Below are 25,569 nucleotides of genomic sequence, written 5' to 3' on the forward strand. Positions count from 1 at the left end.
TGACATACTCAACGGGTTCATCACTGACTCTGAATGTGGAAACGTGGATATGTCATGTTTTTTTAAAACCATTTGAAGTAAATGAGCAACAAGTTGACTAAAATCGAGAGGGTAGAGCAGTAATAAATTTAGAATCTATTCATATCTCAATTCTTCAGCTTTTATTCAAAGCAGACTCTCCACAGAAGCGGGAGTTAGAGTTAAATTGTGTCATTTCAGAATTGCCCTGGGCAAATTAAAAGATGAGAGCCATTCAAAACTCATTTCAGCAATGGCGCTCAACTGAAGGCAACAGCACGGAGAAAGAAAGAAAAAAAATAAAAAAATACCGATTCACATCAACAGCACAATTCAGCTGCAAGACTTTGCTACATTCAAGTGTAAAGTGACCACAAAGTATAAGCACCAAAGAAAGGAGAGACGTTTGCAGACAAACTAGAACATGTATGACATGTGAATTAGAGGATCTGTCAAACCTGTGTGCTCCACATGTACACTGGTTCATCTCAAAGGTAGCAATGTGGGGAAAAAAAATCCACTTTGTCAAACTAAAGTTTAATACTGCCTGAAGTTACGCACTGGCTGCAGACGGACGCTGGTGATGGAGAGGTGGAGGAACATAAAGGCAAAACTACTGACGGGTAAGGTGATGATCGCAAAGTGTAGCTACACAGAAAGGCAACAACAATGCAACAAGGCAACCTGTTTGTAACACCATTCCGGTAACTGAGAATACATGAAGTGGCTGTCTTTCCACACCCTGCGATTACGCATTCAGTCCCCACTGAAGTGTCACTATTAAACACCCTCTGCGTTCAAACCTAAATGAGAGCATGGTGACAGTGACTTATTTGCAGTGGGTCAAGGGTGAGGATGAAGGATGTTCCAGTCCACAACAGACACAGACCTGATGTGATACAGTCCTATATCCCATCATACTTGAAACATTCAAGTGACTGGGTGAACATTAAGTAACATGGTGTATTGTAGCCAGATTTCAGTGTGTGAAAGTGTGCTCAGGCATCACCCTCTCACAGCAGCAGCCTTTCTCACTTTAAATACTGTACTTGGACTTTCATGAGTGCGCAGTGAGTTTAACGATGCCAGACAAAAGATTTTGTCTGACGCTTGTGAGGTTGTTGCGAGACTGGTGCTGTTACTCCACCCTCCAGTTAGCCAGTGATACGAAGCAAGCAGATACTAACTGTGAAAACGTGGTTAGAAGCTGAATGAGAAGAACACGGCATTGTCTGCGGAGGCCGCGGATTGGAGTACCAACTGTGTTTTTCTTCCAGACTGCTCTCGAGTCAGTTTGCATGAACAGTTTATTGGACTTTGAGTAAAAAAATAACAGACTGAGACTTTGCTTAAAGGAATACTTACTCTTAGGAAATGTTCTCATCCTTTTACATTTAGATAATAAGATTCATATCACACTCTTGCCTCGATAGTAGCTTCAGCTGACTTTTTAGCGTAGGTTTAAGTATTTATACAGTGGAACAGCCAATCCTGCACAAACCAAAAATCACTAAAATTACCTACAATGACCCCCTAAAGTTCATTAATATGAACATGTTTCACATGTACCGACTGGACAGATTTATTTTTACCCTTTGACTTTTGTTTCAATTAAATAAATAAATATAAAAAAAATAAAAAAAAGGTTTCACACACAGGGAATCAGATTCTGCCATTATGTTAAAGCCATCTCAGAGATATAAACAAAAAGAGTCCTTTAGGGTCACTACAGAGGTTGCAGCAGTGGAAACAGTGATATATCTAACACGGACGCCTGTACAGGAGCCCTTGGTGTTTAAATTTAAACACACTAGGAACCTTTAAGTGTTGCTTTTCTTTAGAGAGCTAACTTTGCAAAGGGACATTTAACCCAAATCATGAAAAATGGCCAATCCCCAAGTAAATAAAAACAAAAGGGGGAGGACAAAACACAAGCAGTCTACTAATGTGCATCTTTGTGATGGCAGAGACTTGTAGCAGAACAGCAGGATTTGACTCCCAGGTATGAAAAGGTACGGTAAACATTTGTCAGACTAGCCATTTTTCTTGCATTTGCTAATGTTAACAGATTGAGTGTCTAACTTTGATCAAAAGACAATAAGCACATTTCCCAAAAATCCCAAATTATTCCTTTTAGAGACAAAGAGCTGCACCAATACTGAAATGAAGGAATCGTGCTGATGCCCCCAGAAACGACTGGTTCCAGATTTAAGACTGAAGCAGAATAAAGGACAATCAGGACCCAAGCATGAAACCTCCCTCTGCTCTGAATCGAACGCCTGTTTTAACAGACTGTCAAAGGCAAAGTCTGCGCCGTCATTGGCCGCCTGCACTTAAAATATCTTTGGTGAAAAGTCACTTCCTGGCATTCCCTGACTTCCCTGTCACCTAGCAACAACATAACACAACATGCTAATGACATGAGCGTGGTAATGCCCGGTGTAACTCGAAATAGTATACAAAATAAAAATATTCTTTTAAATAGGTCTATATATAAACACTGCATTAAAAATTGAACCGTATCAAAACACAATTATGAGTCCCTTAATCTCCAAGCGCCTTCCACTTCCATCAGGCCTCCATCTGTCTCGCCTCCGCGTCCAGAGTTTGTAGGAGAGGTCTCGCCGTGTAGTCTTTACTGTGACTTGAGCCCCAAACTGTTGGAGGACAGAGGGTAGGAATAGGCTTTGCCCAGCACGATGCGGTCTCGGAGTAGTTTGAAGAGGACATAGTAGTTGCAGAAGAGAATAAGGCCCAGAGACAATGTGTGGTTCCAGCGCTCAGAGCGCAGCAGAGAGTATAACTGGTACAAAACCACGCTGGACTCGATCCAGATCAGCAGGTTCAAGATCCGCAGCGGCTTGTGGAACAGGAACTGGAAGCCAAACAGACACAAAGAACGGGGGGAAAAAATGACAGAGTGTCATAGATTAAAAAAATAAAATAAAATAAAAAATTCAATATGTGCAGTGGTTAGCGCTGCTGCCTCACAGCAAGAAAGTTCTGGAAACCTGCTGATGGACTGGAGCCTTTCTGGTTGGAGTTCCCCTGTTAACACCGTGCCTGCACAGGTTTCCTCCCACACTCCAAAGACAGGAAGGTTAACTGTTAAATTTAAACTGGCTGCTTATGTGAATGTGAGAGAGTGTGGGTTTCTGTCAAAGTGCCCAGGATTGGCTATAGCTTTGTGGGGTGGGAAAGCAAAAACAAAACAAAACAAAAAAAGACTGAATAGAGTACACATGTATGGACACTTAGCAGGTTAGTGTGGCAGACAACTTGACCTGCTGTGGACTGTGGGAGACAGCCAGGACACTCAGAGGGGGCGGCGGTAAATAAATACACAGAAATGTTGGGCACAACCAGCCGCCGAGCAGCTTCCTAATCACTTCACCGATGTGTGAATCCAGCTGTTTCAGGGAATCCCATTAAAGATCACATCTTACTGCATGTTTTTCTTCTCCAATATCTGTTTAAAGACAATATCTGTGGTTGAGCAGCCACACAAATTTTGCCGCTGTGCTTGACCACAGGCTGATGATTTTTTGAAGCTCGGCTTCAGAGTCAGCGAGAAGTAAAGATGCTAGCTCAACTCTATCACTGAGTGAGAAGTGCCAGACATCAGCGCTTCTGTACCGGCAGTCTGAACACAGTGCATTAGCCTCTGAGGAAACTCGTACTTTACTCACTTTATTCACTTGTTGCAGTAGTTTGTGTTTAGACATGGGCCACGTGGAGCTCTGTTCTAAACATCTGGGGTGCAGACTCAGTGAAGAGCTACATGATGGACGCAGCAGTGATGTCAAATCTTGTTTTTGCTGACAGGTAAGAGCCCAAACCATCATTAGTGTTACTGTGGACCCTTCTGTCTGAACCATTCAAACAGCTTGATTTTCAAACCCCAGCCCAAACATTCATACCAGGGCTCGGTAACCTGCGGCTCTTTAGTCCTTATACTGCGGCTCCGCGTGGTTTGGGAAAATAAATTAGAAGTATTTAGCTGAAGTGTATTTTATTTATGTTAGTTCTTTTTTAACTTAAGTTCTAAATTCGAAGATTATTGTGATATTGAAATAAAATAATAAAATTACATTCTATTATTTTTTCATCGCTCAAAATAAGCGTCACACTCGCGGAAGCCGGTGTACCCGCCAAAACGGCATGCATTTTTCGAGACTTTCAACCCCAGGTAGGCCAATTATGGATCTTCGGATCCACATTATGTCAGCAGCTGTTCTCCACCGTGGACTATGTTAAAAACAAACACCGCTCGCGCCTCACAGATGACAGCTTACAGTCCTGCGTAAAGATGAAAGCCCCGATTTGCAGACACTGTGCACAGAGGTTCGGGACCAGAAGTCAGGGCACACCCGACGATGTTTGCATGAACATGCTTTTCAGCATCTCTTTATTGACCACTTTTCACACACGGTTGCTGACGCTTACAGCCGGCTGTAGCTTTTCAGCTCACAGCCCGACACACACCAACACAACAGCACAGATGTAAAGACGGCGAGGCATGATTGCGGGTGCCACTCCGGTGCTTCCGCCTCCCCTGCAGCGGCGCTGCAGACCACGCCCTGCTACACACATTAACCAGGTAAAATACATATTTAATCAGAATTTTGCAAATATCTATTTTTCATTTTTTTAGCAGCATGGTGCATTTTTTGCCAATTATTTTTTAAAAGTCAGGTCAAGCCTCGAAAAGCCCAAAGACGATATATCTGTTGTGAGCCACCACCCTTATATATAAGGGTGGTGGCTCACAACAGATATATCGTCTTTGCTGGATCATTTTAGTTCAGTTTTCCTTTTGTTATATTTCTGTAAAAGTTCAAAATGTGTTAATTACATAAATAGGATGTAATTTTCTCTGAAGCACTTCATGGATTTCATAAGCAACACACTTTAGTTGTTCACACAAAGCATAAAGGTAAAAAAACAATATATACGGTGTTATCTTCATTTTAGATGTCAAAAAGTATTTGCGGCTCCCAGTGTTTTCTTTTGCGTGGAAACCGGGTCCAAATGGCTCTTTGGGTGTTAAAGGTTGCTGACCCCTGATTCATACCATGATCCCAACACGCTATATGGGCCTCTTATATAACATCTTATGATTTTCTCCAAAGCAGTGATTTGTATTTTCTGGAACAGTGGGACGACTTCAAAGAGGAGAGATTGCTGCTTTCCGGTTTTCCCGTCCTGTTTTGTCCTTGAATCCAGTATTTTGTGTTAATGATCTTTTTTTTTTTTCCAACTAAGTGCAAAAGTCTGTTAAAACCCCCAAAAATAAAAATACATGTAATACCGTCTCTATTGTTTGTTTTATGCAACTTAAAATGTGGCACAAGTCATTTCTACCTGATGGATTGACTAAAAGAGTTTGTCATTATAATTTATTCAGGTCTACTGTATTAAACAAACAGTTTTTAGAATATCGCTCTTAAATTCAGGACAATTGTGAGAACACGGCATCTCCTCAGGAGAAATTGTTGGTTTCAACAGCAAAAACAAACACAATTCTAATTTCGTCCACTCGGCAGAAACAAGTAGTAAAAATCTCATTTTAATTGGTAAAGCTCTAATGTCCCGTTTCAATAAAGGCAGCATGAGGTTGTGCTTAGTTTATGAGTACTCTTATTTCCAAACACATCATCACTGCCCACACAAAAACACAAAGCCCAATCAGCTGATCAGAATTAAGGTCCGTTCACGCTCACACAAATACACAGAAAATAGCTCCAACACGGTAATTTACCTTGGCAACGTGTAAATAAAGTGCTTGAATTCACTGGAGCTGAAAACGTTATACATACCAGTTTCTCCTAAAAGACATTGACCGAGTTAACACTAGACTAACCTGCTGAATGTTGATCATAATCACAGATCAAACAGAAGACTGCAAAAATTAATCACCAAGCAAACAATAACTGAAAAATTAGAGTTGAACCAATTTCAGATCTTCTCTTTGATCTATAACATGAAGTTTTGTACAAGAAATCAACACAAGTCAAAGTTTTTGTGAGGAAAGCGCCACCTCTTGGTGACACTCTGCAACTGAATTTTCATAATCAAACGTAAACACGCCTGAGTTGGAGGGAGGAGGTTTCCCAGGAATCATGAATAGGCTTGGGTGTGTCTGTACCTAAACCTGCCTTCAGTGGCGATAAGCTAGTACTCTTCTAATGCTTGCAAGTAATCAAATACTGCTGCAAGAGGGACACTGCTGAACAGCACAGAGCAGTGACTACATAATAAGGAAGGCAGTTCCACCACAGCTGATGTTTTTTGTTTGTTTTTTCCTCATTTCTGAACACATTTGAAAAACATTTTATTAGAGATCAGAAGGGAATAAGGACCAAAACTATAAACTGAAAAATGGTGAACATCAGTGTAGTTAATATGGGAAATTCACAGGTACTCACATAAAATCTTGCATGGGAAACATCAGAGGGGAGAGCCACATTATAGGGACCGACCGCCTTATACAGACTTCGACTATGTCGTACTAACACCCCCTGAGGCCAAATGGTGCTTTCTGACCACCTGCAAAACATTAACACCACAGTTATACATAACCTATTAAATAGACATTTCTAAACTTGTCTAAGTACACCAGAGTGTGCGCACACTGGGCCACTCACATGTGTTGAGGTGCGTTACTGTATGAGCCGTGCTCCAGCTTCTGCCAGCGGCCGAGGTGAGCCGCCGAGCGATGAAGCAGGTCGCAGTAACTGGGGGGCAGCAGCTGGCTCATCAGCATCACGAATGCATTGATCCACACCATGATGAGATGCTCACATGACCACCGCATGTCATAGTACTGGGTGCTCTGTAGGAGTAAGAAGAACGAGTAAGAAACCAGAAGCAACCCTACGCAACGCGAAAGGTCGGGAATTTATGACAGAGAAAGAGACGCAAGTGAAACACCCACCTCAACGAAGCAGAGGGGCAGAAAGGCTACGTAGTAAGCGCTGAAGAGCGAGTTGAAAAGCACTTCCTTGATTCGCCGGTTGAAGTCGCTCTTCAGCTCCTCCACCTCTGCTCGAATCAGCTCTGGTGTGTGAGAGTGTGTGGGTGGCGGGCAGGTGTGTGTGGGCGTGTGTGGGGGGCTGGAAAACTGCTCTCTGAGGTTCTCTCGTAATAGGAAGAGGAAGTCGCGTGGTCGGAAGAAGGGGGTTTCTGTTAGGTCGGTCTGCTGGTGGTCAGCTGTGTAATCACAATCGGCTGGTGCCACCTGGCTTTTCCCTCCCTCTTGATGGAAACAGCAGAGTGGGACATAAACACCGAATCTGGGGATGAAAAATAAATAAATGACACAAAAGCATTTTTTTTACCTTCAGATGAGGATGAGATGGTAAATACAATGTCTACATAAACTTACAGCTATCTGAACCACTTCCTTTAAAAATATCTGGTTAATGGCTAGAAAATGTATAGTAGCCAAATTATTCCTTTTCCAATGCTTTTAAGTTTAGGATTTTTTCCCACTGCTGCAGCCATAAACCGTGTATGCGAGCAAGGTTTTTACTTTTACACAGTCCAATCAGAAAAATGTCTTTTAGAATTTGATGCCAAAGCAAGCAGGAAAAAAAGACAATTTAAGTCCTGCTGACAGAGGTTCATTTGACAGTTGTGGCAACCATTTGTGGGAAGCACTTCAGATAAAGCGCTTATCAGATCACCACACAACCTGTGCACATTTTTTACAATACTTCATTCAGGAGCTGCACAGCCCAGTTTCTGTTATTTCTTATAAAGCTACTGACTCTTATTCCAAATATAAAAATTATCCCCATTTTTTACAATTTGCATGCATTGCGCCTCTGATAGCAGACTTTGACTGCTTCACTCCAGATAATTCAAAACACTTAGAAATACTTTGCTTTGAGACAAATTATTCAGTGGTAGACTGGCCTTTAGAGAGTGAAGTGGACCAAACACTCACGGATATCCCAGGAAGAGGAGGTTAAGAACAGAGTTTTCCTTGTAGAGGTTGACCAGCGTCCAGCACAGCACCCAGCCGCACAGGGTCAGCAGGCTGAGTCGAGCTGCGATTAGAAGCACGTAGCGCAGCAGAGACCCCCCGCTGCACTGAGACACCTGGGCGAGACAGAAGCAGAACAACACGCCGTTATGAGAGAGAGCACGGCAGCCACACTGACATCATGAGGGATCAGGTCCCTACAGTGTGCTTGCTGACTGCTTACAGAGATCGAATCTGTGTTTACCTCAGAAACAATTGTCCAAACGAGCCTCCTGGCCAGCATTACTGTGATGAAGATAGCCAGGTGGTAGTCCATTAAATGAAAGTTCTGTTGTGGGAAGATAAAAAGATAGGGGTTTGTTTCTCCACAGAGAAATTGTTGCTTATTAAATTAAACCTCTTAATAAGAAAGTCGCATGTTATGAGTTGGGGAAAGACAGCAACATATTGATGCAGTTTTACTTACAGTTTTAAAACTGTGATAACAGAAAACTGAAATGATGACCTATTTTTTAGGACTACTGAGGGAACTGGTGGGAAAAGAGTGTGTTATGTGTTCTTACGAGTGAGGTAGAGGCAGCAGGGTGGCTGTATGGGTACCACCACACTGTCCTGTAGATGTTTATGTACTGGACAAACAAGGCCACCAGCAAATAGAGAAAAAGCAGGAACTCAAACAGCAGACTGCTGTCCAATGGCAGCTCGGGGATCCTCGAGTGACGCACTGGCTCCGGAGTAATGAGGGCTGAGATGGGTGGAGCAGATAGACCCAGCGTGTTACTGCTCCTGGAGGGAAAAAGAGAAAAAAGAAAGCACGCAACACAAGGAGAGAGAGAGAAATATAAATACTCAAACACATCTGGGTGTGTGATTAAAAATGTGACACCTACTGCAAGGTGTGTATGCAAACAAAGTGGGATGTGGAGACTAGTCTACAACACCCTGGCAACAAGTGGTTGTTTTTTTTGGCTGCAGCCAGGTGAACTCATTCCTTGTAACCTCCTTGTGATCACCAACTAGTCGGGGGTAGGGATGGGTATCGAAAACCGGTTCTTGTTGAGAACCGGTTCCCACTGTTTCAATTCCTTGGAATTGTTTGCCATTTTTGCAAACGATTCCCTTATCGATTCCAGTCGCCCCGAATGACGTCACCCGTTGCGGAGCGTCATTTACCTGGCAGGAAACACGGCGCCTAAGCGGCTCAAACGCTCAAAAGTTTGGTTATACTTTACGAGAACGGGTGACAACAGGACAACTTGCAATACTTCAAAAGTAGAGATTTCATTTAAGGGAGGAAACACGACGAATATGCAAAAGCATTTGCTCACAAAACACACGACAACTTTAAATGAATGTCGTGTTTTTAATTCCGCTCCGGACTCGTGAATCTCAACCCAGCAGCAGCGGTAACGTTTGCACGTCCTCTCCCGTTAATGCGGCAGGTAAATAATCAACTAACAGTGCATATTATGTTAGCGCGATCTGCCTTATTACAAAACCTGCCATTACTGTGCATTTAGGTGACCATGATGAGAGACACAGACAGAGTCTGGCTGGCTCAGATGCTGGCAGTTGTCGCTGCAGTCTACCGGTAGCGTCTCCTTTCAGGCCAGGATAGATGAATGTCACCGAGCAGTGACTAAGTTTGTGATAAAACGCTTGCACCCATTTGCCACAGTAGATGCCCCGATTTTTGGTAAGTGAATGTGTTTAATCGTAGGCAGGGACATTACTGGATATTCTTGTATAATTGCTACAAATAATTTATGTTATACTTTGTTATTGCTACAGAAGAATATTTATTTTATTATTTTACATTTACAATTTTTTTTCCTGGGGACCCTGTGACACCCCATTGAAGAGCAGTAGGCTGTGGATCTCTTAAGATCTCACTGTTGGGTTTGTAAGGCCATGTTACTCCTAATTTTCTATCTTGTTCAAAGATACAAAGTTCTAGGCTAATCGACCTTAGTGTTCTCCTTTTTAAAAAGAATCGATAAAGAATCGAATCGTTAAACAGAATCATAAATGGAATCGGAATCGTGAAAATCTTATCAATACCCATCCCTAGTCGGGGGGCAACAATCCAAGATCCTATAAGTTGATCGTTGGTTTGTCTACATTACAACAAATGTTTTGCTCAAAGCACAATAATAGCAAACATACAAAAATAACAGTTGCAGTGAATTTCTGAATCGAAATTTGACCTTCAAAATTATTCTTTAGTGGTCTTGTAAAGAAGCTGTCAGTGGCCAATGTTCATGTGCATCACAGGTTAAAAGAGTGTGATGATTCATAGTAAATGTCTCATTTAGATGAAAATGATTCAGAAATCTTGATGACACATGAATCATGTATCATCAAGATTTCTGACTTTCACCTCACACAGAAAGTTGACATAATACAAGAAAAAAGAAGTTCTATATTGTGGCTCAGAATTTCTCAATCAGTCCATTCCTGCTTTAAATGCATTAATGAATCAAAACCTCTTTATTACTGCATCTTGACAGCACTGAGAGGCTCTCTGTGTACATACCTGTTCCTGAGGCCTGTACCATTCCCGACGTTTCCTCCGACCAGAGTCTGCAGGGACGGCAGAGCGGAGCGACTTAGCTGCTGTCTGCTGGGACCCCTGCGACCCCCTGGCATGGTCGCCTATTACTGTGGCAACCAAGGGCAGAGCCCACCAACCAAAAGCCACTGGGACTTCCCCCTTCCTCCTCAGTGAGCCACCATGTACTGCCAGGCCACTGTGAACCAAACCAGAAAAGAAGACAACGTTTCATAAGACAAGACAGATTATGAAAAACCCGCAGCACACCATTCAAACTGAACTGACAAAAACCCAAAGCCCTCTACTCAGCGAGAACGGAGCTTTGTCATTTTTTTTGTTAAATCGTTTTAATTGTATGTAACTGTTTTCAGAATGAAAGGCAACTTCAACAAGAGTTTACAAGCTTGTCAAAGCTGCTGTGTTTGATACAACTAGCACACTACTATGTAATGTCAATCACATTTGAACTATACTTGAAATAATCTGTTAAAACCTAAGAGGGATAATAAACAAGGTTGTCTTCATTCACATATAAAACACTTACAGGTCCTCTGAGCCATCTTATCTACAATAAGCAGAATTTCGTTGGAATGTTGTGAGGACAGTTTCTAGCTGCTCTTTTAACTCACAACCTTATTTCAATGACAGAAATGGAACAGACAAATTATCTGACACACTTTCGATTACAACACAGTGAAAGTTCCACCACAAACTATAGCCACTCAAATGAGCTCACAATTTTTTTATTGAATGATAAAAAAAACCCCAAAAAAACCCAAACAGTAAAACAGAGGTTAAGACTTACAGGGAGTGCAGAATTATTAGGCAAGTTGTATTTTTGAGGAATAATGTTATTATTGAACAACAACCATGTTCTCAATGAACCCAAAAAACTCATTAACAGCAAAGCTGAATGTTTTTGGAAGTATTTTTTAGTTTGTTTTTAGTTTTAGCTATTTTAGGGGGATATCTGTGTGTGCAGGTGACTATTACTGTGCATAATTATTAGGCAACTTAACAAAAAACAAATATATACCCATTTCAATTATTTATTTTTACCAGTGAAACCAATATAACATCTCCACATTCACAAATATACATCTCTGACATTCAAAAACAAAACAAAAACAAATCAGCGACCAATATAGCCACCTTTCTTTGCAAGGACACTCAAAAGCCTGCCATCCATGGATTCTGTCAGTGTTTTGATCTGTTCACCATCAACATTGCGTGCAGCAGCAACCACAGCCTCCCAGACACTGTTCAGAGAGGTGTACTGTTTTCCCTCCTTGTAAATCTCACATTTGATGATGGACCACAGGTTCTCAATGGGGTTCAGATCAGGTGAACAAGGTGGCCATGTCATTAGTTTTTCTTCTTTTATACCCTTTCTTGCCAGCCACGCTGTGGAGTACTTGGACGCGTGTGATGGAGCATTGTCCTGCATGAAAATCATGTTTTTCTTGAAGGATGCAGACTTCTTCCTGTACCACTGCTTGAAGAAGGTGTCTTCCAGAAACTGGCAGTAGGACTGGGAGTTGAGCTTGACTCCATCCTCAACCCGAAAAGGCCCCACAAGCTCATCTTTGATGATACTAGCCCAAACCAGTACTCCACCTCCACCTTGCTGGCGTCTGAGTCGGACTGGAGCTCTCTGCCCTTTACCAATCCAGCCACGGGCCCATCCATCTGGCCCATCAAGACTCACTCTCATTTCATCAGTCCATAAAACCTTAGAAAAACCAGTCTTGAGATATTTCTTGGCCCAGTCTTGACGTTTCAGCTTGTGTGTCTTGTTCAGTGGTGGTCGTCTTTCAGCCTTTCTTACCTTGGCCATGTCTCTGAGTATTGCACACCTTGTGCTTTTGGGCACTCCAGTGATGTTGCAGCTCTGAAATATGGCCAAACTGGTGGCAAGTGGCATCTTGGCAGCTGCACGCTTGACTTTTCTCAGTTCATGGGCAGTTTCTCGATTCGAATTTTGAGATGCTGCCCATTTCATCTCCAGTCTATGTAAAAGCGGCTATAGAAATAGACACAGAGATCCCCTTTATCTTTTCAGAGGCTACACTCTCCTGTCAAACTCCCTGTTAAGCAAGGCAAAAAGACCCGTCATTGCTCTCTGACTGCACAGACAAGAAAACCTGAACGTAAGCAGTTGGGCATGCTTACGCTGATTTTGGGAAACAAATGCCCAGAGGCGTTTACAGAGGGATTTTTAAGTGTCTTCATGCCAAAGAATTCAAATGCTAACACACCTCTGAGGGTGTGTGCAAATGTGTTTAGTGAGACTGATATACACAGAAAATGACAACCTGCCAGACAAAACCTGCTCTCTGCTCCTTTAGAGAACACAAACAAATGTCCCCGTGCTTACTCATATCTGGCCTAATTCACAGACTGTTACTGATTACACCTGAGCTTTTTCTATCAAGGTGCCCAATGAGCTGTGGTAATAGGTCAGCTAGCTGATGCTCTGCAGCACACATTTATAAAACAGAAGTCCACAGATACACAGCTTATTTTAAATTTAAAGTTTAAACGGTTCCATATTTAAAGGATTAAAATCTGAAGTGGGAGCACGCAAGAGTCACTTTTTGTTTTGTTTGTCTGTTTTGGGTTTTTTTAAAGTGCATGTGTGCGCGAGTGTGTGTGTTTTAAAAACAATTTCGCAACCGTTTTCCACAAATCTCCAAGATCTCTGAAGTCATGTCAACCAAAGAGTTGTAGCCTTACAGATATTCAGTTTATGGCACATTTAAAACAGTAAACAGGTCACATACAAAAAGTTGTAACTGGTTCATTTTTATAAATATTAAATAAATATTTGAATTATGTTCCACATAAACCTTTCACAATAAAGCTCAAGATCCTGTTGAGACTTTTCAAAATAAACTGAATCACGTGAAAGAGCAGATTATTTACAGATGAGAATTAAAAAAGAGCCGCCAGGTGCTAAAAAATAAACCTTAGACTCAAACGTTAGAACAGGCTTTTCCCCGCAGCACGCCGTGTAATAAATACAAAGAAAACGGTGGCCGTTACAACTTATGTCTAAAAATGTATAGTTTCATGCATCGGTTAAAACACTCGACTCCGGGTAAAGGACGCGCAGCTGGAAACACTTCACGCAAGTCGAGCTGCCCGAGATTCACAGAATTTACAGAAAATGTTACATTTTTGTGATTTTTATTGTTATCGGGACGATAGAATTCTTATATCGGGATATGAGATTTCGGTCATATCGCATATCATACTTTTCAGACTCACCTATTCTTAATGGAGACGTTCACACTAACCAACAGTAGCAATTTATATGTAGTAAAGTGCAATAACATCACGTATATTCTATAAAAGAAAAGGGGAATTCAATGTAAGACACTTTTAACAGCTTAATAATTTAAATAATTTGTAGTCAGTTCCAGATTTTTAAGAATTTGCTGCCGTTTTATCTCGTGATTACTAGTCACTTTATTAGGTACACCTTACTAGCACTGGGTTGGACACTCCTTTGCCTTCACAACTGACATAATTCTTCATGGCACAGATTGAACAAGGTGCATGAGAGATTCAGATTTTGATCCATACTGACATGCCAGCATCACATAGCTGCTGCAGATTTGTCTGCTGAACATCCATAACGCAAATCTTCCTTTCTACTACGTTCCAAAGATGCTCAACTGGACTGAGATTTGGAGACTGTGGAGATCATTTGTGCACAGTGAACTCAATGTGATCAGAAGATGGCCAAACTGTGATCATAAAGGCATACACAAGTTCAGCAACAATACTCAGCTGGTTCTAAAAGGCCCGAAGTACAGCAAGCAAATACCCTACACACCATTACACATCAGTTTCCTGTTTTCAGTTGACAGAAACAGCACCTAGTGTGGTATTCTGCCACCATAGCCCATCTGCTTCAAAGTTGGAGGTGTTCAGAGATGCTCTTCTGCACATCTTGGTTGGAGCAAGCTATTTTTTTTAAGTTACTGTTGCCTTCCTATAAGCTCAGAGCAGTTTGGCCATTCTCCACTCTTGGCATCTTTCACAAGAAAACTGCCACTCACTAGAAAGTTTCTATTCTTCTGACCATTTTCTGTAAACCATAGAGATGGTTATGAGGGAAAATCCCAGTAGATTAGCAGTTTCTCCATTGCTCAGACCAAACTGTCTGGCACAACCATGCTACTTTCATCATCATCTTTGTTCCTCATTCTGATGGTTTGAACTTCAGCAGGTCGTCTCGATCATATCTACACAACTAAATGCAGAGTTACCACCCTGTGATGGACTGCTTAGATTTTTTGATTAAATATCTGAGCGATTAGATATTTCTGTCGACAAGGAGTTGAACAGGTGTTCCTAATGAAGCGGCCAGTGAGAGCATTCATATGATTCTGAGGGTTTCAGCGTTTTGTTTTTCCTTCTTCTGTCAAAGGTATGGTGGCATTTATGAGTAGAAAACAGGCTGGGTATATGTGTGAGCCTGTTCACTCATCATTATAGATATACCGTAAAACATGAAACGCATACTAAAAACTAAAATAATGATAACCTACAATAAAAAGAGACACTTGAGACTTTCCCCCCATTATTTTCTTGTTTGCTTGTTGCAGGGCTGCAAACAACAGAACATACAAACCTCCAGGAAGTGTAGCTACAACTCAAATCCTTGTCACTCTCATTATATAGATTCTTATGATTACCCAGTGACTTAAAACACACACACACACACACACACACACACACACACACACACACACACACACACACACCAAGAACGTAGTTTCTCATCAACCAGTGACAGACTTCTAAACGAAAATTAAACCAGAGCCAGATAAGCAGCAGCCTCTATGTATACCAACATTTCCTTTATGCTGATGGAGCTTGTGAAACATGATGGAAAAGATAAAACAGCTTGCTCACAGGCCACTGTGCGGCATCAATATCGAGCACTGGAGCTGACTGTACAAACAGGAAACCGACGTTAACTCACGCACACGCGACTCAAACAGAGCGCAGGGACGCAAGATGACAACTCGAAAAAAAAGAAGCCAAAAGTGAAAACGGGAACTGAGGCGTACAGAAATGAACTACAATGAAGGGATTGCAGGATGGTGTTTAGCAATTTTGTGGAAGTGCAACGTGTTTCTTACTTTAAGCGCGACTCCTTATAATTGTGAAATGCTTTTGTTGCACTCTGCACAACATTTTGTGAGACGGTGTTTTGGGTTTTTATTTTTTTGTTCTTCTTGGGGGGTGGGGGGGGGTGTTAGACTTGCTAAGACGTGCACTGAAAGCTGCTCGTCTGGATCATGACATCAGGCGGCGTTGTCATTTTTTAAGACTGCGGAAACTTGGGAGCGCACTTTAAAAAGAGCGCTAAAACGGACACAGGCAATAGCTTTTAGCTCGGTGGCAAACGTGGACAGTTTAAAAGCTGTGTAAAAGCCGTCGTTACTCACAAAACATCGACAACATGCGGGCGGCTGAGCTGGACGAGGATGCATCAGTCAGTTGTGCGGCGAGTCCGGGCAGTACCGAGCATTTCTCCGCCTTTCAGCTTCAATTCCCTGGACTGAGCTGCTGTGGCGACGGGCTACAGCGGCGAGGGCGACACCGGGGGGGTCGCCTTTTCTCAGGGTGAGAGCACTAAACGCCACAAAAAGTTAGCCCTGGGCTGGAAGAGCAACAGTGTAAATGCGTTGCACAGAGACCGACGTGGCAAACCCGCACCGCCTCTGCGCGTGTCGTCATCAGCGCGCGACTAAAGCAAGCTGCACAGTCGCAGTTTGATTAAAAAAAAAAAAACTTACCAAAAAAGCTGATCTGGAGTCAGTGCATCGTTTTTTCATCTTTTATTCTTAGTGATCATCTCAATGCTGCACTTCACTCATGTACTGTACTATCAGAACATTTTGCATGCACACGATTTTACTGCCCATACTGTTGTTTGTAGTGACAAACTATTCAGCTGTCTCTCCTACTGCCCTACAATGGTAAAATACATAAATAACAATCATAATAAATTATGGAATTGCGATTGAAGATAAAATTTCAAAAGAGAAAAAGAAAGAAAAAAAAATCGAGATTAAATATATCTTTCTAAGAATGTAATTCATATTCACCATAATGAAAGTAATTTAAGTGACTTTGAACAATACGTCTTTTTGCTGGCACCACATTAATTATGCAAAAAACATTAAAAAGTATGTGTGTGCAATTTCTTTAGCGCAGTATTTCAGAAACTGTTTATCTACTGGGATTTGCCCACACAAACATCTCAAGGGTTTACAGAGAGTGGTTTCAAAAAAGAGAAAATATCCAGTGACCAGCAGTTCTCTGGGTGAAAATGCCTTGTTGATGTCAGAGGAGAATGGCCAGACTGCTTTGAGGAGACAACAATGGTTGAAAGAGCCAGTTGTTCCAACCAAGGTATGCAGAAGAGCATCTCTGCATCACCAGGTGTGGTCTTCTGCCTGTACACAGCAGTAGAAGATCACACCTGGTACCACCCCTGTCAGCTAAGAACAGGTAATTGAGGCTACAGTTCACTAAGGCTCACCAAAACTGGACAAGAGAAGATTGTAAAATTGTTGCCTGGTCTGAAGTTTTTGTTTTGTTTTGAATTTCTGCAGAGACAACTAAATGTTAGGAGAATTTAGCATAAACAACATGAAACATAAATCCATTCTGCTTTGCATCAGTGCTTCAGGCTAATAATGGTCTAGTGGTGTAGGATATTTTCTTGGCACACTTTGGACCTCTTGGACTCAGCATTGTTTAAATACTACAGCTTGCCTGAGTATTGTTTGTGACCATGTTCGTTCTTTTATGACCCCACAATGCCAATCTTCTAATGGCTGTTTGCAGCAGGACAACGTGTCATGTCACAAAGTTCAAATCATCTGAAATTAGTTTACTGAACATGAAAATGAGTTATCTGTACTCCTTCACAGTCAAAAGATCTCAATCCAGTAGAGCACCTGTTGGAGGGGGTAGAACAAAAGAGTCTCATCTTAGATGAGCAGCTAACAAAGCTGCAGCAACTGTGTGATCCTGTCATGTCAGTATGGAGCAAACTCTCAGAGGAATGTTTCTAGCTCCTTTCTGAATATATGCTATGAAGATTTAAGTCAGCTCTGAAGTCACAAGGGGATTCAACCCATTACTAGCCAGACGTAACTGGTAAATTGGCTGGTAAGTGTACAACAAGAGCATCAAGTGATAAACAGTATTTGAGAAACCACTGTGTGGCTGCATTAGGGCATGCTGCTGAAACAGTGATAATGATAGTGCATTCAGAAGTGCTGTTTGTGTTTGCCTCATTAACAGAAGCAGGTATAATTAGCGTCTGGTTTCTCAGTTCAGCTCCATCATGTGCACTTTCAACAAAGACAGTGTAAACCGGAAGAAGAAAAAAAACAAAACAAAACCTCATGCACTTTTAAATCTGAGAAAAATACATATTATTTTACATTTAACTTTGCTACTGTCCTTTTTGCCAAATAACCTAATTAGCTGTTCTTCCAGTTGTTTCTTTTTAGTGCGAGTTACTTTCAGTTTTTTGTTGCCCCTGTCCCAGCACTTCTGAGATGAACTGCTGCCATCAAATTGACAATGAGCTCATGTTTTCCATGAAATGGTGAAGTGTCCTAGTTTAAACATTTCACATTTTCTGTGTTCTGTTTTGAATAAAATAAAAACTTTTGAGATTTCCAAATTCTTACATTCTCATTTTTATTTACATTTTACACAGGTTCCCAATTTTTGGGAAGTAGGTTTGTACAATGACTTTACAGAAAACAGTTTCATTTAAAAAAAAATTAAAAAAATAAAAGCACCATAACAGAAAAAGAAAAAAAACCCAGCTGAAAATGACATTAAGACAAAAAAAAAAAAATCTACATTAAAGCGCAAAAACAACTGACTTGCTTTGCCAGTATGTGAAAAGCCACCAAACAAAAACAAAACAAACAACAACAAAAAAACCCCACCCCAAAACTATAATTCTCCTGCAACACCTTGACCTTTACATAAACTGTCCTGCCATCAGCTTTAATTTGCATCATATTTAGGCTTTATTTTACAGTTCTACTGTGAATCGTTTTGGGGTTTGGGGTGTATAGTCGATGTCTGATAATTTATAGTTTTTGGATACATACTTTGATATTGCTTTTGCATTTTAGGCTATATTTAGATATGCAAATAGTTCAGAATATTAAAAACTATGGCTGTCAAGAAAACAGTGGCAGTGTGATAAGATATGGCAACCTACTTTGATGATTTCTCTCTACATGTGGAATATCGCAAAGATTATCGACACAACATGTGCGACTATCAAGTTGCTCAAAGGTCAAACAGGAAGAAGAGCAACTCACAGGTACGTTGTACCCCAGATGTCAAAGACTTATTGAAGTACTATGACAAAGTAACTGTACAGTTTTTTAAAAAGAGAAAAAAATAGCTTGTAATAACAGTGAATGAATCAAAAAGGTCCGTCACTCCACTGAGTGTATGACTAATTTACTCCTAGTATCAACGAGATACAAGTTATGTACACATGCATTTTCTAACCATAGCCAAGTAATGTATGCATTTTCTTTTAAAATATAGCAAATACAAAAGACACTAAAGACATTATGGAGATGTGAAAGCAATATTTTGTGATTTAACAAAAGCATAAAATGTAATCATATTGATGTGGTTTAAACTATAAATTATAATGTAACAAAAACAAAAATGCTTACTCACCCTGAGAGACTTTTCTTTTGCACCTTGTAGCGTTTGTTTCATGACTTTATCCCTTATAAGAATTAACTACCAAATAAATAGAGCTTCAGCACAAAAAAACAAAAAACGCAACAAGCTTTTAGTCCAAATTTCCTTCTGAATAATTTCTTTAGACTAACAAACCAGCCGAGGGGAGTATTACCACAATTTCTTCAGAGTTACAATCATCATTTGATTTAATTTAATTTAAAAGGTTTCCCTTCTCTCATGAGCCATTTGACCTCTATCCACCTGTATGAGGGGAAAACATGACGAATATCTGGATTTTTCAATCTCAGAGTTTATGTCCTTCATCAGATGTACAAAGAGTTAGTCGTTTCACAGATTAAAAAATATATATATATATGGGCATATAAAGGGTTTACCCAGAGCCAGACAACAGGCTAATGAGTTGGCTTGCTCTCTGAAACAGAGGTCAGTGTGTTTCGCAGATGGAGGGCTCAGATGACGATGCTGTTGCCACTGCGAGACGCCTTGTCCTGAGAGAGACATACTAACTTTAGATTCACTGCACTAGCAAACAGAGGTTTTATTTATAATAGTGACTGCATGTTTGAGAAATGTGTGATACAAGTGCATTGGTGTACTTGCAAGTTTGCAAACTAAAGCAAAGTATTCCTTACAGAGTAATAATCATTTCTTCGTGCTCCTGGTTTCTGTCCCGGCTCGTACTCTGTGTAACTGGGAGGTTTATCGGACCAGCCTCCACCTCCTCTCCTTGCACCTCCCACCGCCCCTCTTCTGCTGCTTCCCTCATCTGAGCTCCAGGACCCTCTCCTCGAGTGTCGTGCTGCTGGGGGAGAGTAATTCCCTCTGGACCTGCTGTCAAACAAGTCATCCCTGGAACGGGATCGAGGGCGGTCCATGCCTTCTCGTGCCCGGCTGCGACCCCGCCCATCCAGTGACTCCTCGCTGTAGCTCCGGGGAATACCTCTAGATCTGGTAGGTGACGGGTAACGTCTGCCCGCTCCCCCTTGCTCGTCGCGACGAGTGTAGCCACTGCGGCTGCTCTCGCTGGAACTCGGTGGCCGGGTCTTGGGCGCAGGAGGTGGAACTCTACCTAACTGCGACTCCCTTATTGGCGGAAGCGTAATGACACGACGCTCTGCTGGGCCATCGTTGAGGGCAGAGATCATGCTGGGGGGGCCTGGTGAAAATGGGACATTGACGGGCATGTGGCGGGAAGGAGGCGCATAGTGCTGGGCAGGAGGTGCATAGTGCTGGGTGTGAGGTGGGGGGGGTGGCTGAGACTGAAAGAAGAGAGAGATAAGAAGAAATAAATATAACTAAAACTTAAAAACAAAACGAAAACTGTGCCCAGGTTCAATGCTACAAATAGAGTATATACTGTTATGGTAATTGCATCATTAAAATAAATTAAAAAAATATATATCAGACACTTATCGTCAATATGATAAGCCTCAGAAATGAAGTGAACCACTACAGGGAACTTCAGGTTTAGAAAAGCAGAAAATGTTTGCTTCCTGAGGAAACTAAAATTGCGAGGCTGAAGACACCAAGTCAGTTGTGACCTTCTAAAGTGTAATATTTAATTTTCTAACACAATGCTGTGATTAACGTGTTTGTGTCAAGTCTGGATGTCTCTAACTATATGCATTCTTGACATAAAAAGTGAAAGACGTGTTTAAAACTAAGCAAAAAGCTCTCTCTTCACTGTGGGTTTGATGAGCCCGTCTGAAACGGTCACACTTTAATTCTCTGATGACATCAGTCAGACATAAGTCATAAAAAGTCGTCGCAACTGACTTGTGTTAGCTAAAAAAAAAAAAACGATACAGAAAGCAAAAGTATTCAAACAAGTGCAACGCCCATGACGTAGTAGGCCATGAAGCATAGGAGCCATTACAATTCACAGATTGTTGCCTGTAAACCAGGGGTGGGCAATTCCAGGCCCCGAGGGCCGGTGTCCTGCAGGTTTTAGATCTCACCTTGGGTCAACACACCTGAATCACATGATTAGTTTGTTACCAGGCCTCCGGAGAACTGCAGGAGCTAGTTTAGCCATTTAAATCAGCTGTGTTGGTTCAAGGACAACTCCAGGCCCTCGAGGGCCTGGAGTTGTCCACCCCTGCTGTAAACCAACAAATGTGTTTTTGTTTACATTAAAAGTCGTGGGAACATACCTGTAGAAGAGGACTGGTCATTTCCAACCCCCTCACTTGGTTCTCCAGGTAGTCGAGCATGTGATTGTTATTGGCTGGCGTGCGGTTACCTTGGACACTGGGAGGGGGCATGCTGTAAGCTGAAGACTGAGGAGGAGGGAGAGGCATAGTCTTTAAAGGGATGCTGCTTCCTGCAACAGACCCTGAAGACAAAAAAGAAAAGAAAAAAAAGCATTTAGAAAATTTAAGGAAACAGCAAATTATAACCTATTTAAGTCTGACACTTTAATATGTGCAGATTAATGTGTGCATGTACCAGCGTAGAGCATTGGGTTCATCTGGCTGGGGGCGGAGCTCAGTGGTGCATATATTGGTTGTCCTCCTAACCAAGGATTCATGGCCTTCTGAGCCTGCTTCACCATACGATGCTGCATCACAGCTAAAACGTGAGAACAACAATTTCTAGTATGTACAGATTCAGTGAGGCTATCTCAAAGTATATGGGCTTTTTATTTGCAGCATGATAAGGTCACATGTTTGATTTCACTAAGGCTATTAGCAATAGGTACTTTCAAACACAAATGAAGGCCTGCAGAAAGGATCTGTTAATGACCAAACTGAGTGGAGCAATGGAAACAGCAATCAAACATTCACTAGATATACAGGCAATGAAATATTCTTCCTTCCTTCATGCTTGGTTTTTTTCCTCCTCAACTCCCAAACTGCCTTATTCCTTGACTTCTGTTGTTGAAGCGCCCTTAAATGAAAGCTTTTACCTTTCTCAGGACAGCAGCACCTTTGTGGGCAGCAGGGACAGCGGACATAGCAGCAGCATATCTGAGGGCAGCACTGGCAGCAGCAGATGCATAAGAGCAGGATGAGAAGGAGGGCACCGATGATGATGAGCAACGCAGTCAACCAGTCTGTAGGAAGACGAAGAAAAAGGGAGACGCTCTGTGTTCTGTGTCTTAAGAAGCAGACTAGGTTTTTGCGTATGTTACAGCATTAATAACATTAACAGAAGCTGCAGCTTCTGCTGTGTTTAATCTTATGCATTCATATTTTCTTTCTTACTGTAGACAATGAGTTTGACTTCTTTGGAAGTGATCCCACTGGTGTCTCCAGGAGCATTAACATTGCAGATATACACCCCGTTGTCCCACCACATCACCTCATTGATCACCAGATCTGCCTCTGTCCAGACAATGCAAACATACATGATTAAATTCAACTTCCTCTGTTGTGCCCTAATTTCAGAAGCTCAAAGAACTGGACAGCATTCGTCAATTCACTTCCATCTCTACAAATTAAAAGGCCATCAGGATAACATACTATTAATCCTTTATTTCTGCAAAAATGATCACATAATGAAAATGAAGGAAGAACAACCAAAAAAAAAAGTTCAGTTATTTGAACAAAACTACCAATTCATATTGTACCAAGCATCTATTTAAAAGATTTATACAGGTGCTTCAGCTTAAAAAACAAAAAACAAAACCCCCAAAAAAACAAAAAAAACAAAACAAATCACATTTAGGCTCATCTTGGGGTGAACTCACGGTTTTGGACGGAAATCTTCCGTTCCTGGTACTCTGTTCCCAGTATAGGCTGGTTGCTTCCTGTTTTCTGGACCACAGTGCGTATTGTCCGGTCACGGTCTGGACAGTCATTTGATGGATCTTGTCCTAACTGTAGTTGAGCCTGGTATGCTGCAAAACCAGATGTAAAAGCTTGATAGTGCAAAGACTGACAACTGGCCAAAACATGTTACTGGCTGTTTGGGATAAAACTGGTGGTTCACAAAAGACAAGATCATCAGGTACAACCCACAAATGATCATAGATGAAATTATTATTCTTATTGAAATTGTTCATTGCAGCCTTGGGAATAGCAAAAACGAAATGTGTGCAGTAGGAAGCACCACACCAAGTGAGGTGAGAGTAAAAAAAATAAAATAAAGAACTGATTGAAAAAAAACAAACAAACAAAAAAACCCCCCCAAGAATTAGATCAAATTAATGCAGAGGGCAGAAATGCACAGAAATGTATATGCATTTAAATCTACATCTACATAGATTTCCATCTTTGTCACCGTTGCCGAAAGTTTTTTGGCACTTTAATCCCACTCTGTGGCGGCACCCCCCACCCCTCAGGTGACAGTTGCTTTTGTACCTGTGGAGTAATACTGCAGTACAGGGTCCATGCAGAAAGACTTGAAAGTCCATGTGAGAATAACGTTTTGGGGGTTTGCAGAGGTGGAGTAGTCGCAGCGGAGGACCACTTTGGCAAACATAAGCGTGCTGTACTGCGTGTAGGGAACGATCACCTGAACGCATACTGACACTGCAGAAAGACAACAGACAGAGAGTTAACCACATATAGTATTATACAATGATCCATTAGGTTACATTATTTATCAGCAAAAGTCCAGGAAGAAGAATAGAGGAAAGGAGACAATGAGTGAGAGCTACTATGAGCCAAGGAGTTAATGTCAAAGTAGCAGGACCAGAAAAACAGGTGGCACAGACAAAGACACAGGAAGTGGCCTACTGTGAAACTACCAAACAAACACTGAAAAGGTGGAATGAAACCCGATGAGTTCATCTAAGTGTGCGCATAGCGCAGTGACTCTTTCCAGAGTGGAAATAAAGAAAATCGTTGGCTTAACTTTAAAGAGTGACTCAATGGTCAGGGTCCCAAGTATCTCTAAAGTGACCCAAATATTAATAATCTCCGACAGACAAATGTTTAAATCGGTTATAAAGACGAGTAACACATAATTTGCTTAACCAACTATGAAACAAGACGGTCATGTTTGATTGCTTCATGTAAACACCTGTGTCATGTGACCGATACTTAACTGATGTTCATTTTTGTAAGTGTTTTTTTTTTTAACATTTTCTTGATAAACTGGTTTAGTACACTTGTTTTTACACAAACATGAAGCTAACATGTAAAAAAAAAAAAATTACCTTTCAGAAGCGACAGCAGTATGACAGCGACAGGAAGTCTCTCCATGATTACCAAAGGGTACAAACCCCCTCACCCCAAAACCTTCGGCTCCAAATACAAACAGAGGCAACACTCCCAAGATTAAAAAAAATAAAAAAAATAACCACAAAAAACTCCACAAAACACGAGTTTCTAGCTTCACTTTGGCCTAACCAAAACTGCTCATTGTTTCCGCCTACGAGTGCCACTGAAGATTAGCCAATGTTTGTAGCTGATCCCTGAGACTGAGCTCATCTATGGCTCCACCCCGAAACAGGTGAGCTTTCCTGTGGCGTAGGCAGGTATAAAGCAGGAAAATGCCACGATCATTTGCAAGCGCATAAACAGATACTACCTGTAACATCTCACTGGTCTTATCTGATTTTCTCTGGCTGTAGGAGTATTTTGTTTGTATGACACTGTGACAAATGTGTTCTGAACTCTAGATTCAATCTTTTGACTGGGCTGGAGAGAAACCATCCCTGGATTAGGAAAAAATATGTTCAGCTTATTCCTGTTAAGCAAATATTTGCTCTTCCAGGTGTTAGGAAATGTTTTTCGAAATCCCTTCAAAACAGCTGTGTGACTCATGAATGAATAATACAGGGGAGGGAAAAACTGAAGCTGGGCTTTGCTCTTCATGCCTTTGTTTCCTAGACTAATCAAAGTCTTCTAGTCTTTCATAAAAACCTCAACAATAATAATCTGTGTTTTAGTGAAAACAAATTACACTCATATAACCACACACAGATCCAACCTCTTTGGTAAGTTCATATTCAAGTATACTTACCAACTGCGCTTGTGTAAAACTATTGTAGCTTAACTGTTCTGAATGATCAGCATCATAATTTCTTCTATTCCAACTTCCAAGTGGAAACAGGTCTAATTAACCAAGTAAGTGAAACTGGAACAATTCACTGGGTTCATGAGTTGTGCACTGACATGTTTATTAGTAGGTGTCAGGGATTAAACAAGTGTCATTATTTCCAAGTTACAAGTTAACTAATGATTTGCACTGGCTCCCTGTCAAATACCATGTTGAATTTAAAATGTTGCTGCTTACCTTTAAAATCATAAACAATATAGCGCCTAGCTATCTC

At 41.3% G+C, this 25,569-nt stretch overlaps 2 protein-coding genes across 2 annotated transcripts; both read right to left on the reverse strand.

The window, feature by feature from the left end:
• Positions 1-146: 146 nt before the first annotated feature.
• Positions 147-16,332, reverse strand: tmem39a (transmembrane protein 39A). The gene is made up of 9 exons (XM_082534548.1): positions 16,028-16,332; positions 10,545-10,758; positions 8,572-8,794; positions 8,253-8,336; positions 7,970-8,124; positions 6,956-7,313; positions 6,666-6,853; positions 6,447-6,567; positions 147-2,893 (listed from the first exon to the last, which is right to left on the reverse strand). The coding sequence occupies exons 2-9, from the start codon at positions 10,655-10,657 to the stop codon at positions 2,654-2,656; spliced, it is 1,482 nt and encodes a 493-aa protein (XP_082390674.1). The 5' UTR covers positions 10,658-10,758; positions 16,028-16,332; the 3' UTR covers positions 147-2,653.
• Positions 16,333-18,285: 1,953 nt separating this feature from the next.
• Positions 18,286-24,694, reverse strand: ildr1a (immunoglobulin-like domain containing receptor 1a). The gene is made up of 9 exons (XM_082542648.1): positions 24,451-24,694; positions 23,651-23,821; positions 23,038-23,187; positions 22,553-22,672; positions 22,255-22,401; positions 21,795-21,917; positions 21,500-21,681; positions 19,979-20,605; positions 18,286-19,834 (listed from the first exon to the last, which is right to left on the reverse strand). The coding sequence occupies exons 1-9, from the start codon at positions 24,494-24,496 to the stop codon at positions 19,796-19,798; spliced, it is 1,605 nt and encodes a 534-aa protein (XP_082398774.1). The 5' UTR covers positions 24,497-24,694; the 3' UTR covers positions 18,286-19,795.
• Between the last annotated feature and the right edge of the window lie 875 nt (positions 24,695-25,569).

The sequence above is a fragment of the Aulonocara stuartgranti genome (genome assembly GCF_965226115.1).
Source record: "Aulonocara stuartgranti genome assembly, chromosome: 1".
NCBI lineage: Eukaryota > Metazoa > Chordata > Actinopteri > Cichliformes > Cichlidae > Aulonocara > Aulonocara stuartgranti.